The sequence below is a fragment of the Oncorhynchus gorbuscha genome, linkage group LG08, assembly GCF_021184085.1.
Source record: "Oncorhynchus gorbuscha isolate QuinsamMale2020 ecotype Even-year linkage group LG08, OgorEven_v1.0, whole genome shotgun sequence".
Lineage (NCBI taxonomy): Eukaryota > Metazoa > Chordata > Actinopteri > Salmoniformes > Salmonidae > Oncorhynchus > Oncorhynchus gorbuscha.
In genome coordinates, this window is record NC_060180.1 from 30,826,968 (window position 1) to 30,841,471 (window position 14,504).

At 44.8% G+C, this 14,504-nt stretch overlaps 1 protein-coding gene across 1 annotated transcript in view; it reads left to right on the plus strand.

Moving 5' to 3' along the window:
• The first annotated feature begins 4,299 nt into the window (after window positions 1–4,299).
• The window catches only part of LOC124041489 (inactive tyrosine-protein kinase 7-like), a 225,731-nt gene continuing 215,526 nt past the window's right edge, over window positions 4,300–14,504 (plus strand). Inside the window, exon 1 of the mRNA XM_046359132.1 lies at window positions 4,300–4,873. Coding sequence (XP_046215088.1) covers window positions 4,753–4,873 — 121 coding nt within the window. The 5' untranslated portion in view covers window positions 4,300–4,752. The remainder of the gene's footprint in view (window positions 4,874–14,504) is intronic.

Here is a 14,504-nt window from a genome sequence, read left to right on the forward strand (position 1 = left end):
GAGATCTTTAGTTTCTTGGCAATTTCTCACATGGAATAGCCTTCATTTCTCAGAATAGAATAGTCTAAAGAAGGCCAGTTTTATTGCTTATTTAATCAGGACAACAGTTTTCAGCTGTGCTAACATAATTGTAAAAGGGTTGTCTAATGATCAATTAGCCTTTTAAAATGATAAACTTTAGCTAACACAATGTGCTATTGGAACACAGGAGTGATGGTTGCTGATAATGGGCCTCTGTACGCCTATGTACAGTTGAAGTCGGAATTTTACATACACCTTAGCCTAATACATTTAAACTCGGTTTGTCACAAATCCTGACATTTAATCCAAGTAAAAATTTCCTGTCTCAGGTCAGTTAGGATCAGCACCATATTTTAAGAATGTGAAATGTCAAAATAATAGTAGAGAATTATTTATTTCAGCTTTTATTTCTTTCATCACATTCCCAGTGGGTCAGAAGATTACATACACTTAATTAGTATTTGTTAGCATAGCCTTTAAATTGTTTAACTTGGGTCAAATGTTTTGGGTAGCCTTCCACAAGCCTCCCACAATAAGTTGGGTGAATTTTGGCCCATTCCTCCTGACAGAGCTGGTGTAACGGAGTCAGGTTTGTAGGCCTCCTTGCTTGCACACACTTTTTCAGTTCTGCTCACACATTTTCTATAGGATTGAGGTCAGGGCTTTGTGATGGCCACTCCAATACCTTGACTTTGTTGTCCTTAAGCCATTTTGCCACAACTATACATTGTCCATTTGGAAGACCCATTTACGACCAAGTTTTAAAATGATGTCTTGAGATGTTGCTTCAATATATCCACATTATTTTCCTATATTGATGCCATCTATTTTGTGAAGTGCACCAGGCCCTCCTGCAGCAAAGCACCCCCACAACATGATGCTGCCACCGACATGTTTCACGGTTGGGATAGTGGTATTTTTCTCCAAACATCACGTTGGTCATAATGGCCAAACAGTTCTATTTTTGTTTTATTAGACCAGGGGACATTTCTCCAAAAAGTATGATCTTTGTCCCCATGTGCAGTTGCAACCCGTAGTCTGGCTTTTTTTGTGGAGCAGTGGCAGTACCTGTTTCCTCCAGCATCTTCACAAGGTCCTTTGCTGTTGTTCTGGCATTGATTGGCACTTTTCGCACCAAAGTACGTTCATCTCTAGGAGACAGAACATGTCTTGCATACTATTGTTTGTACAGATGAATGTGGTACCTTCAGGCATTTGGAAATTGCCCCCAAGGATAAACCAGACTTGTGGAGGTCTACAATGTTTTTTCTGAGGTCTTGGCTGATTTCTTTAGATTTTTCCATGATGTCAAGCAGAGGCACTGAGTCTGAAGGTAGGCCTTGAAATACATCCACAGGTACACCTCCAATTGACTCAAATGATGTCAATTAGCCTATCAGAAGCTTCTAAAGCCATGACATCATTTTCTGTAATTTTCCAAGCTGTTTAAAGGCACATTCAATTTAGTGTATGTAAACTTCTGACCCACTTGCATTGTGATACAGTGAATTATAAGTGAAATAATCTGTCTGTAAACAATTTTTGGACAAATTACCTTTGTCATGTACAAAGTAGATGTCCGAACCGACATGCCAAAACTTTAGTTTGTTAACAAGAAATTTGTGGAGTGGTTGAAAACAGGTTTTAATGACCCCAACCTAGGTGTATGTAAACTTCCGACTTCAGCTGTATATATATTCGTATTCCGGGATCTGACATTGCTTGTTCTGATACTTCTTAATGTCTTCATTTTTATTTGAGGGATTTGTGTGAATTGTTTTGTACTGTTAGGTATACTTCACTGTTTGAGATAGAAACATAAGCATTCAGCTGCACCTGCGATTACATCTGCAAAATATGTTACAGTGGAGCAGTGGCAATACGATTTGATTTGATTTGATTTGAGATGTTATAGCGGGTGCAGTGACATGCTTATTTTACTAGCTCCTAACATTACAGGAAAATGTACACAAATAAGAAAATAAATAAAGATTGACAAGAAATGTCTGGAAAAAAATCCAATACCAACCCAAATAGAACTGTAACAGTAATCCGAATGCAATCCATACGTACCTACACCGGATGAATTTACACAAGATATCCTAGGCATGATATTTATAGCAGTAGATATATTTGAGTGAGCTATGTCAAGAATCCAGTATATAAATAAATATGCGGTGAGTATAAACAGTGGAACTAAAGTGCCATGTACAGTAGTAGAAATATTAGAATGAACTATGTTGAGAAAACATTATGTAAATAGACAGTACAAATCCCCATAGGAAAATGTATGGAATTGCAGGAAATTAGCTTCAAGGATAAGTAATATATATGTGAATGGTGTGTATAGACATTATGAACAGTATGTGAATAGAAAAGGTGAGTATAGCAGTATTTATAGCATGAGCCATGACCAGAACACACTATATACTGTATAAAGTATGTTAAATAGTGTGTAAAGATTATTAAAGTGACCAATGTTGACTATATGTACATAGGGCAGCAGGATCTAAGGTGCAGGGTAGAGTGCCGGGTGGTAGCCGGCTAGTGACAGTGTCTGAGGTTCAGGGCAGGATACTGGGCAGAGACCAGCTAGTGGTGACTGTTAAACATTCTGATGGCTCTCAGTCCCAGCTTTGATGCACCTGTACTGTCTACCCCTCCTAGAAGGTAGCGGGGTGAACAGGCTGTGGCTCAGGTGGCTGGAGTCCTTGACGATGTTCTTGGCATTTCTGTGACACCGGATGATGCGATGGGCTGTCCACACCACACTTCGGAGAGCCCCGTGGTCTCTGACGGTGCAGTTGACGTACCAAGCGGTGACACTGCCCGACAGGAGGCTCTGTATAAATCTGTGAGGGTCTTAGCGGCCAAGACAAATTTCTTCAGCCTCCTGAGGTTGAAGAGGCGCTCTTGTGCCTTCTTCACCACACTGTCTGTGTGAAGGGACCATTTCTGGTCGTCAGTGATATGTGCGCCGAGAAACTTGAGACTTTTGACCTTCTCCACAGCCGCCCCGTCTATGTGGGTGGGGGTGTGCTCTCTCTGCTTTCTCCTGTTGTCCACAATCAGCTCCTTCGTTTTGTTGACATTGAGGGAGAGGTTATTTTCCATTCACCACTCCGCCAAGGCATTCACCTCCTTCCTGTTAGGCTGTCTCGTTGTTGTTGGTAATCCGGCCTACCACTGTTGTCGTCAGCAAACTTTATGATTGAGTTAGACGTGCATGGCCACGGAGTCATGGATGAACAGGAGGGGGCTGAGCATGCACCCCTGTGTTGAAGGTCAGCGTGGCGGAGGAGTTGTTGTCTATCTTCACCACTTGGAGTCGGCCTGTCAGGAAGTCCAGGACCCAGTTGCACAGGGAGGGTTTCAGACTGTAACTAGCCTCTCAAAGCACTTCATGATTACAGAAATAAGTGCTACGGGGAATAGACATTTAGTTCAGTTACCTTCGCTTTCTTGGGTACAGGAATGATGGTAGACATCTTGAATCAAGTGGGGACAACAGACTGGGATAGTGAGAGAAGGCTGTAAACACTCCAGCCAGCTGGTCTGCACATGCTCTGAGGATGCCGCTTGGGATGCTGTCAGGGCCGGCAGCCTTGCTAGTCTTAACCCGCATACATGTCTTACTCACATTGGCCACAGAGATCAGGAGCACACAGTCCTCGTGAGTGCTGGGGACCCATGTCGGCGGCTCATGTTGTTATCCTCAAAGCAGGCGAAGAAGGTGTTTAGCTAGAAGCGAGGTGTTGGTGTAGGGATGTGGCTGGCTTTTCTTTTATTCACAATGAGATGAATACCAATCAAGAAGATTCTATTCTTATGCCTTTCCTAACTTGTAGGCTAGTAATGAATGTGTTATTACAGAAGTGTACAAGAGTGGACAGACTCTGTGTAAACTTGACCCTTTGATCGCCAAAGTCCAGGATGCATAAAGGTAACAAGCATTTCACTACACACTCGATAACATCTGCTAAACATGTGTATGTGACCAATACATTTGATTTGTGTTGAATTGCGCCTGGCTGAGAAATCAAAATAATTTATGTTAGGCTATACAAACTGTACATTTAGGAAATGACACATTATTTTAGTTTATTTTGAATAATTTGCAGTGGAGTTATAGTGTTTCCATAACAATTAAGTTATTTAATACACGTTGAACAAATCTCTCCTGACTACTTTCAACCAGGGGGAAGCAGCATTGTATTCTTTATCCCTAGCATGCGATTACCAGCCTAGATACCGGAAGCGACGGCAATGGGAGTGAGTATGAGTGCGCGTTGTAGGAGAAAAAGACGAGTTCCAGGCACCGATGATCGAGACTCATGTGGGTTCAGGACTGAACAGGTCTTTTGATCAGATTTCTAGGTGGACGGCTCATAAGAGAGAGGCGGAGTACGAAATCAACCAAAAGATTGTGCAAATACTAGATTAATATTCCCAATCTACATTTCTATTACAGACTACAAGAAGAACATGGGATATATGGCAAACTTGTTTTCCAAATTTATTTAACTATTCAGTCATATCTAAACAGTGCTATTTTACGTGGTTGTCTTCCCTCTTGGTGTTCCCGGAGATGTGGTTGAAGTAGGTTGTCATACCTTCCATACCTTCTGCTCGACCTGCATAGGTTGTGCTCTTTTTGCGCAGACGTTGACGTGCGGAGTTCCCTGTTTTCCCTTTGTCGCTACAGTCTCTAGTACCAAGTAGCTGACAATCATGGAACTATCTACGAAGAATGACCGACAACGGCGAGAAGGCAATACAAACTCTAAGGTTACCAACACCAGAAAGCCACCGGTGGCTACTTTCCTCTCAATTGGCATTATTTGCATGAAAGGTAAGCTATAAACTCGCAAGGCATTTACTGTAGTCTGTCACACGAACAGCCCATTAGCTTAGAAAGTATTGTCCGAGCTAAGGAATTCAAGCGCGGGGTTTCTATACATTATTTGCTATTTTTTTGTACATTGTATTTAACATGTTATTTAACTAGGCAAGTCCGTTAAGAACACATTTGTATTTACATTGATGGCCTACCCCGGGCAAACTCGGAAGACGCTGGGCCAATTGTGGGCCGCCCTATGGGACTCCCAATCATGTCCGGATGTGATACAGTCTATCTAGATTGTTTGACATTAGCTTCTTCATCGGGGTTTCGGTAGATAACTGCCCACGGTTGGCTACCTGTGAACTACAATCCGACGCTGTGTTTTAATGTTTCGAAATGTTAATAAACGTGCTGATATGCCCCTTCTCTCAGCCTGAAATAATCTTAACAATAAAAAGATACTGTATCAGACATAGCCCTGAGAAGTAAGGGCGCTTCAGCACACCTAGAAGAAGGAACAAATAATAATAATGATATATATAATACAAAAGTAGTGCACCAGCCCTTACAAGTATTAGGGACATATATAGACATCTGTAGGGTGGCAATTTTTTCCCACCGCATCTCTGCTTTGGCTAAAAAAAAGTAGGTGTATAATTACGCGATAATGCCCGAGAAGCCGGTATTTGGAGGATATATTGTCACCGGTGTTGTTCGTCTCGGGCCTGCAAAAGGTGCCAATATATCCTCCAAACACTGTCTTCGATGGCCTTACCACTTGAAACAACGGGTTACCATCATATTCAAATAATGATTGACATATTTCCATTAACCTTTTTTTGATGAATGTATTCATACTATTTCATTTTTTGCACAAGATGTAGCTCCTGTATCTATGGACGGGACCCAGTCATTTGTTCCAAATGTTCCACTTACAGTCACGTCAAACAGTTCAACCAGAATAAAAGAAAACTAGCTGTATTTGTGTTTGTTTAAGCTGTTTTCTAGTGAACTTAAGAACTTAAGTCTTGCAGGATTCAATAATTGGGATTGTAAGAGTTGTTGCCCTGTCCCTTTCTCTGCAATTGTCATTCTAATGGAATCCAGAAAGAACAAAACCCTGTGCTCAAACATTTACATAAAAGGTGTAAAGTTATGGGCAAAAACATCCACATCAAATTAAATATTTTTCTTGATCAAATATCATGGAAAACAACCACTTCTTGTGCAGTATTAATCGACCATCCATACAAACCACTTAATGTAAATGTTCATTACTGTCATCTGGTCATCTAGGTTTGTACCTGTAGACTCCATAACCATGAAGAAAAACAATGCACAATACAGTAATTGAGAACATTAAGACATCAAGTGGTTTGTGATGATTTGAGGTGGTGATGTGGCTCAGTTGGTAGAGCATGGCGCTTGCAATCCTTAGGTTGTGGGGTCGATTCCCATAGGTGACAAGTATGAAAAGGTATGCACTCGCTGTACTGTAAGTTGCTCTGGAAAAGAGCATCTACTAAAATGGAAATGGAATGAATAGATCATTTGAGTTTTCACATAGAAATGAGTTGCAAGTATTTCAAGAAACAGGAAAAACATATATCAAGTAAGTATTATCAGATTAAATGTTTTGTACAGATTATTATCAGACTCAAGTTACAGATGCTGGTAAACACTCAAATACATTTTCTCTCACAAAAGTAGTCCACTGAGCCTTTACGAGTCCTGTATTAGCAGACCAATATAGACGTCTTCAGTGCGTGCAATGTTTTTGATTTGCATCCCTCCTCACGTCAGCCCAAAAAATCGCAGCCCTCCCCACCCCCAAACTACTTCCCGTGGTTATCGTAGCAGATTTGCACAGATCCTTATGCTGTGTGTTCCTTCAGTTGACAAACTATACTTCCTCCCCAGTTACGCTTACACACAGGTTTTCGGAGCACGCTAAATAGATAATTGGCACAGGTTGTCACCTCTGTCTTCTGTCTATCTACCGTTAACAAGCGCTGTAACATACAAGCACTGTAACGTGGAGATATAACCATGTGGGAACCCTAACCCTGTAAATGTGTAGTAATTAAACTTTTTGTAAAAAAAAAACATTTAGAGCAAATGTTTAAACCAAACCCTTAACAAAAGTACCCCGGGAATAATATACCTTCATCAATAGGCGCGTAAGGTAGTTTGCATCTTTAAATGGGTTAGTTCGACAAATCCATAATAATATACTTCTGGTTCCATACATTGTGCTCCATGATCAAGGCATGACAGTCAACCGATATTTGTTCGGAACTTTGTCATTGTTTCGATGCCAAATGCTACCTGTTTCTTTACATTTGCCTACATCCGGCTGTCATGTTGCAGTCTGTGAAAGTACGCTACCATTTCTATCTGAAGAAAATCAAGTTGAAATGTTGAGGTTCACACTCGACTTTAAAAGGCTCACACCGGGCATATGCAACATTGTAACATAGCCTACCTAAAGATTGGAAGTAGTTTACCTGCTGAGAAGAATGTAACATTGCTTTATTTGCAACACATATCTCATCTAATACTATGGTTTCATTGCACCTAAGAGCTTATTACTCTTTTAATGCTCTTGTAAACTGTATACTCTTGATGGTATAGGCCTAACCTTATTGTAAATGGAAAAAGATGGGTTTACAAAATTATGTTGTGTTTGTATCCCATACTGGAAAAGACAGTTGTTCTCCTCCATGTTGGTATGCATGCACTGTGAATGATGCACATGACTCTACTACATTCCTAAAAAAAAACACAGACAAGATTGGCTTTCATATTGGCTTATTAGCATATTCATTCAGATAGTTGCTATTTTTGCAGGTCTGTCTTCTTGGCCAACTTGCCATGCTTTCCTTAGCTCCAGCCATATGTATGCTATGGGGTACAGCTTTTGGGGGGTCGGTGCCAATGAAACGAAGTACAAAGAAAACAAGGGGGATAGAAAAAAGATCAGAATCCTTCCAACCAGTTGATAAAGACTCGAGAGTTCATAACCTCTGCAGGGTGTTACAAAGCCAAGAAAAAGCCATGGATCCTTCCTAGTTTTATGAAAGGAATGTTCTTATCCTGCCCATTAACTCTTAACTCTCATGTCATATTTAGGGTATGTTTTGATCTCTGCCTATCAAATGAGCTGCAATTAAATGTAGTTGGCTGCATCACGTGTATTCCTTCCAGGTGTATGTGTTCCTTTAGAGGAATTCACTCTGCTGAAGTTGAGAGCACAATCGCCCCTCTATCCACTCCCCTCCACTCCACTCTCTGCACTAGGCCTCTGAAGGGAATGGCTGTCTGTTCTGTTAGGGAGATGAATAGACCAGAGCTAGGTACACTCACAGCCAGATCACATTCTAACACGCTTCAGTAATGTCCCTCATGCACGTGATCAAGGAGGTCCCATGCCACACACACACACACACACACACACACACACACACACACACACACACACACACACACACACACACACACACACACACACACACACACACACACACACACACACACACACACACACACACACACACACACACACACACACACAAGAAGAAAACTGAGATTAGATGGGGAAAATAGGGCCCTATAAAATGTTACATTTTTCTTTTTTTTTGCCTAATTCTGGGTTTTTTCTCTCAAATTCAGTTTTTTTTCTCCGTTTTGATTTTCCAGGTTTACGTTTTCTTTCATTCCAGTGCAAACCTAGCAAGAGGCTGTTGTTCAGTGGTGTTTTTGTAGCGCACATGTGATGGTGGCGCACATGGGGGGCGGGGGCTGGTTCAAAATAGGGTGGAGTTGTCAAACTTTCTTTTGTTGCTTTGTGGAGGGTTGTGTGATTTAAAAAAAAACAATTAAAACAATTTGAAAAAAATATTGGGCACATGGGAGGGTAGTGCATTTCCCCTCTGTGTTACAGTCCCCATTTTGCAGTTTTTACCATGTCATTTATTCTATATTGCCAAATGTTCTCATCTCCTTGCATGCGCCTCTCCTATCAAGGTGTTTTCGTACTTCCCTTATGCACTACCCTTTTCTTTTTCGCTTACTATACAGTCACCTCTATCCTGCCCTCTATCCATAGCGACAATAGTGGTAGGTGGATTGCTTGTCCAGATCTTAACTAACAATCATACCACACATAAAATCAGTCAACCTGCACCAAATTTCTGTATAAAACCACAAGAACATAAAGGAATAGCGGAGAGGCCAGGCGCCTCATTGTTCATGAATGTCAAGACGGCCAAGAGCTCAAAAAGCTCTTGTTTAGGCCATACAAATGTAATTGACTCGAACCCAGAATCTCTAGTGTCACCCAGCTAGACCACTGCGCCACTCGGAAGGCTCTCAATTGAAACTGTTGTGAGAAAGTACAACTTGTTGGAAGATCATTTGAAATTGACAAGTTGAAACAGCCTATAGATAATTAGCAGGCAGCGCGTGTTAACTGTCGTGTTGCGTAACAATCACTTTTTGGGACAGTTGGTGCAGTTTGACGTCACGTGCATAAAACAACTGTTTCGGCGGACGCATGGCTCTCGAACTTCACCTCTCCCGAGTCTGTACGGGAGTTGCAGCGATGGCACAAGACTGTAACTACTATATCATGAAATTGTGGCAAAAAAGGGATAAAAAGTATCACAAAAAAACAAGTGACTAGGCACATGCCTTTTGGTCCCAGATTTAGAGCGAGGTCTGGGTAGCCCTTTTGATTAGCTGTTCAGGAGTCTTCTGGCTTTGAGATAGAAGCTGTTAAGAAGCCTTTTGGACCTAGACCTGGCGCTCCGGTACCGCTTGCCGTGCGGGAGCAGAGAGAACAGTCTATGACTCGGGTGGTTGGAGTCTTTGACAATTTTTAGGGCCTTCCTCTGACACCGCCTGGTATAGAAGTCCTGGATGGCAGGAAGCTTGGCTACGATCACTACGATTTGTAGTGCCTTGCGGTCGGTGGCCGAGCAGATGCCAAACCAGGCAGTGATGCAGCCAGTCAGAAAGCACTCGATGGTACAGCTGTAGAAACATTTGAGGATCTGTGGACCCAAGCCAAATCTTTTCAGTCTCCTGAGGGGAATAGGCTTTGTCGTGCCCTCTTCATGACTGTCTTGGTGTGTTTGATAGATGATAACTGAACGACTTGATTAGTGTAGTGTTAGCTAGCTACATAGTTGTCTTTGCTGTCTTCGTATCCAAGATAATTGTGTAGTTTAGAGCGTGTAATCTTAGAGTGATTATCTTAATTTACCGAGGTTAGCTAGCCAGCTATTTGTCGTCCTTAACGTAGGAGACACTGCTAGCTAGCCAACAGCTAGCCAACGTCTACTGAATAGAACTTCCGCACTCAACAACCCGGTCGCATTCTGCTTCGCTCCACAGGTAGTATCACATTTTTCATTTCATTTCATTACAGCACAACGGTTTGATTTGTTTTATCGTAGCTAGCTACATAGCTAGCTACATAGCCGTCTGTGTATCAAAGATAATTGTGTAGTCTAGAGCGATTTTCTAGGTTAGCTAGCCAGCTATTGTCGTTCTTTTAACGCAACGTAACGTAATCAACACTGCTAGCTAGCCAGCTAGCCCCCGAATAGCAGCACTGTAGAAACTATTACACTCAACGGAACGACTTGATTAGTGTAGTGTCAACAACGCAGCCATTGCCAGCTAGCCTACAAAGTCAACAACGCAGCCACTGCCAGCTAGCCTACTTCAGCAGTACTGTATCATTTTAATCATTTTAGTCAATAAGATTCTTGCTACGTAAGCTTAACTTTCTGAACATTTGAGACGTGTAGTCCACTTGTCATTCCAATCTCCTTGCATTAGCGTAGCCTCTTCTGTAGCCTGTCAACTATGTGTCTGTCTATCCCTGTTCTCTCCTCTCTGCACAGACCATACAATCGCTCCACACCGCGTGGCCGCTGCCACCCTAATCTGGTGGTCCCAGCGCGCACGACCCACGTGGAGTTCCAGGTCTCCGGTAGCCTCTGGAACTGCCGATCTGCAGCCAACAAGGCAGAGTTCATCTCAGCCTATGCCTCCCTCCAGTCCCTCGACTTCTTGGCACTGACAGAAACATGGATCACCACAGATAACACTGCTACTCCTACTGCTCTCTCTTCGTCCGCCCACGTGTTCTCGCACACCCCGAGAGCTTCTGGTCAGCGGGGTGGTGGCATCGGGATCCTTATCTCTCCCAAGTGGTCATTCTCTCTTTCTCCCCTTACCCATCTGTCTATCGCCTCCTTTGAATTTCATGCTGTCACAGTTACCAGCCCTTTCAAGCTTAACATCCTTATCATTTATCGCCCTCCAGGTCCCCTCGGAGAGTTCATCAATGAGCTTGATGCCTTGATAAGCTCCTTTCCTGAGGACGGCTCACCTCTCACAGTTCTGGGCGACTTTAACCTCCCCACGTCTACCTTTGACTCATTCCTCTCTGCCTCCTTCTTTCCACTCCTCTCCTCTTTTGACCTCACCCTCTCACCTTCCCCCCCTACTCACAAGGCAGGCAATACGCTCGACCTCGTCTTTACTAGATGCTGTTTTTCCACTAACCTCATTGCAACTTCCCTCCAAGTCTCCGACCACTACCTTGTATCCTTTTCCCTCTCGCTCTCATCCAACACTTCCCACACTGCCCCTACTCGGATGGTATCGCGCCGTCCCAACCTTCGCTCTCTCTCCCCCGCTACTCTCTCCTCTTCCATCCTATCATCTCTTCCCTCTGCTCAAACCTTCTCCAACCTATCTCCTGATTCTGCCTCCTCAACCCTCCTCTCCTCCCTTTCTGCATCCTTTGACTCTCTATGTCCCCTATCTTCCAGGCCGGCTCGGTCCTCCCCTCCCGCTCCGTGGCTTGACGACTCATTGCGAGCTCACAGAACAGGGCTCCGGGCAGCCGAGCGGAAATGGAGGAAAACTCGCCTCCCTGCGGACCTGGCATCCTTTCACTCCCTCCTCTCTACATTTTCCTCCTCTGTCTCTGCTGCTAAAGCCACTTTCTACCACTCTAAATTCCAAGCATCTGACTCTAACCCTAGGAAGCTCTTTGCCACCTTCTCCTCCCTCCTGAATCCCCCCCCTCCTCCCTCTCTGCAGATGACTTCGTCAACCATTTTGAAAAGAAGGTCGACGACATCCGATCCTCGTTTGCTAAGTCAAACGACACCACTGGTTCTGCTCACACTGCCCTACCCTGTGCTCTGACCTCTTTCTCCCCTCTCTCTCCAGATGAAATCTCGCGTCTTGTGACGGCCGGCCGCCCAACAACCTGCCCGCTCGACCTTATCCCCTCCTCTCTTCTCCAGACCATTTCCGGAGACCTTCTCCCTTACCTCACCTCGCTCATCAACTTATCCCTGACCGCTGGCTACGTCCCTTCCGTCTTCAAGAGAGCGAGAGTTGCACCCCTTCTGAAAAAACCTACACTCGATCCCTCCGATGTCAACAACTACAGACCAGTATCCCTTCTTTCTTTTCTCTCCAAAACTCTTGAACGTGCCGTCCTTGGTCAGCTCTCCCGCTGTCTCTCTCAGAATGACCTTCTTGATCCAAATCAGTCAGGTTTCAAGACTAGTCATTCAACTGAGACTGCTCTTCTCTGTATCACGGAGGCGCTCCGCTCCGCACCGCTAAAGCTAACTCTCTCTCCTCTGCTCTCATCCTTCTAGACCTATCGGCTGCCTTCGATACTGTGAACCATCAGATCCTCCTCTCCACCCTCTCCGAGTTGGGCATCTCCGGCGCGGCCCACGCTTGGATTGCGTCCTACCTGACAGGTCGCTCCTACCAGGTGGCGTGGCGAGAATCTGTCTCCTCACCACGCGCTCTCACCACTGGTGTCCCCCAGGGCTCTGTTCTAGGCCCTCTCCTATTCTCGCTATACACCAAGTCACTTGGCTCTGTCATAACCTCACATGGTCTCTCCTATCATTGCTATGCAGACGACACACAATTAATCTTCTCCTTTCCCCCTTCTGATGACCAGGTGGCGAATCGCATCTCTGCATGTCTGGCAGACATATCAGTGTGGATGACGGATCACCACCTCAAGCTGAACTTCGGCAAGACGGAGCTGCTCTTCCTCCCGGGGAAGGACTGCCCGTTCCATGATCTCGCCATCACGGTTGACAACTCCATTGTGTCCTCCTCCCAGAGCGCTAATAACCTTGGCGTGATCCTGGACAACACCCTGTCGTTCTCAACTAACATCAAGGCGGTGGCCCGTTCCTGTAGGTTCATGCTCTACAACATCCGCAGAGTACGACCCTGCCTCACACAGGAAGCGGCGCAGGTCCTAATCCAGGCACTTGTCATCTCCCGTCTGGATTACTGCAACTCGCTGTTGGCTGGGCTCCCTGCCTGTGCCATTAAACCCCTACAACTCATCCAGAACGCCGCAGCCCGTCTAGTGTTCAACCTTCCCAAGTTCTCTCACGTCACCCCGCTCCTCCGCTCTCTCCACTGGCTTCCAGTTGAAGCTCGCATCCGCTACAAGACCATGGTGCTTGCCTACGGAGCTGTGAGGGGAACGGCACCTCAGTACCTCCAGGCTCTGATCAGGCCCTACACCCAAATAAGGGCACTGCGTTCATCCACCTCTGGCCTGCTCGCCTCCCTACCACTGAGGAAGTACAGTTCCCGCTCAGCCCAGTCAAAACTGTTCGCTGCTCTGGCTCCCCAATGGTGGAACAAACTCCCTCACGACGCCAGGACAGCGGAGTCAATCACCACCTTCCGGAGACACCTGAAACCCCACCTCTTTAAGGAATACCTATGATAGGATAAAGTAATCCTTCTCACCCCCCCTCCCCCCCTTAAAATATTTAGATGCACTATTGTAAAGTGGCTGTTCCACTGGATGTCATAAGGTGAATGCACCAATTTGTAAGTCGCTCTGGATAAGAGCGTCTGCTAAATGACTTAAATGTAAATGTAATGTAAATAGTTTGTTGGTGATGTAGACACCAAGGAACTTGAAGTTCCACTGCAGACCCGTCAATGAGAATGGGGCTTGCTCCGTCCTCTTTTTCCTGTAGTCCACAATCATCTCCTTTGCCCTGAGCACATTGAGGGAGAGGTTGTTGTCTTGGCACCACACGGCTAGGTCTCTGACCTCCCCTCCTTCCTATAGGCACTCAACGTTTTCAGTGATCAGTCCAACCACTGTTGTGTCATCGGCAAACTTCATGATGGTTTTGGAGTTGTGCCTAGCCATGCAGTCATGAGTGAACAGGGTGTACAGGAGGTGACTGAGCACGCACGCTTGAGGGGCCCCCGTGTTGAGCATCAGCGTGGTGGATGTGTTGTTCCTTACCACCTGGGAAAGGCCCGTCAGGAAGTCCAGGATCCATTTTCAGATGGAGGTGAGCTTTGAGGGCACTATGGTGCTGAACGCTGAGCTGTAGTCAATGAATAGCCTACTCACATAGATGTTCCTTTTGTCCAGGTGTGAAGGGGCAGTGGAGTGCAATAGAGATTGCATCATCTGTGGATCTGTTGGGGCAGAATGCAAATTGAAGTGGGTCTAGGGTTTCTGGGATAATGGTATTGATGTGAGCCATGTTTAGCCTTTCAATGCACTTCATGGCTACAGATGTGAGTGCTACGGGTCGGT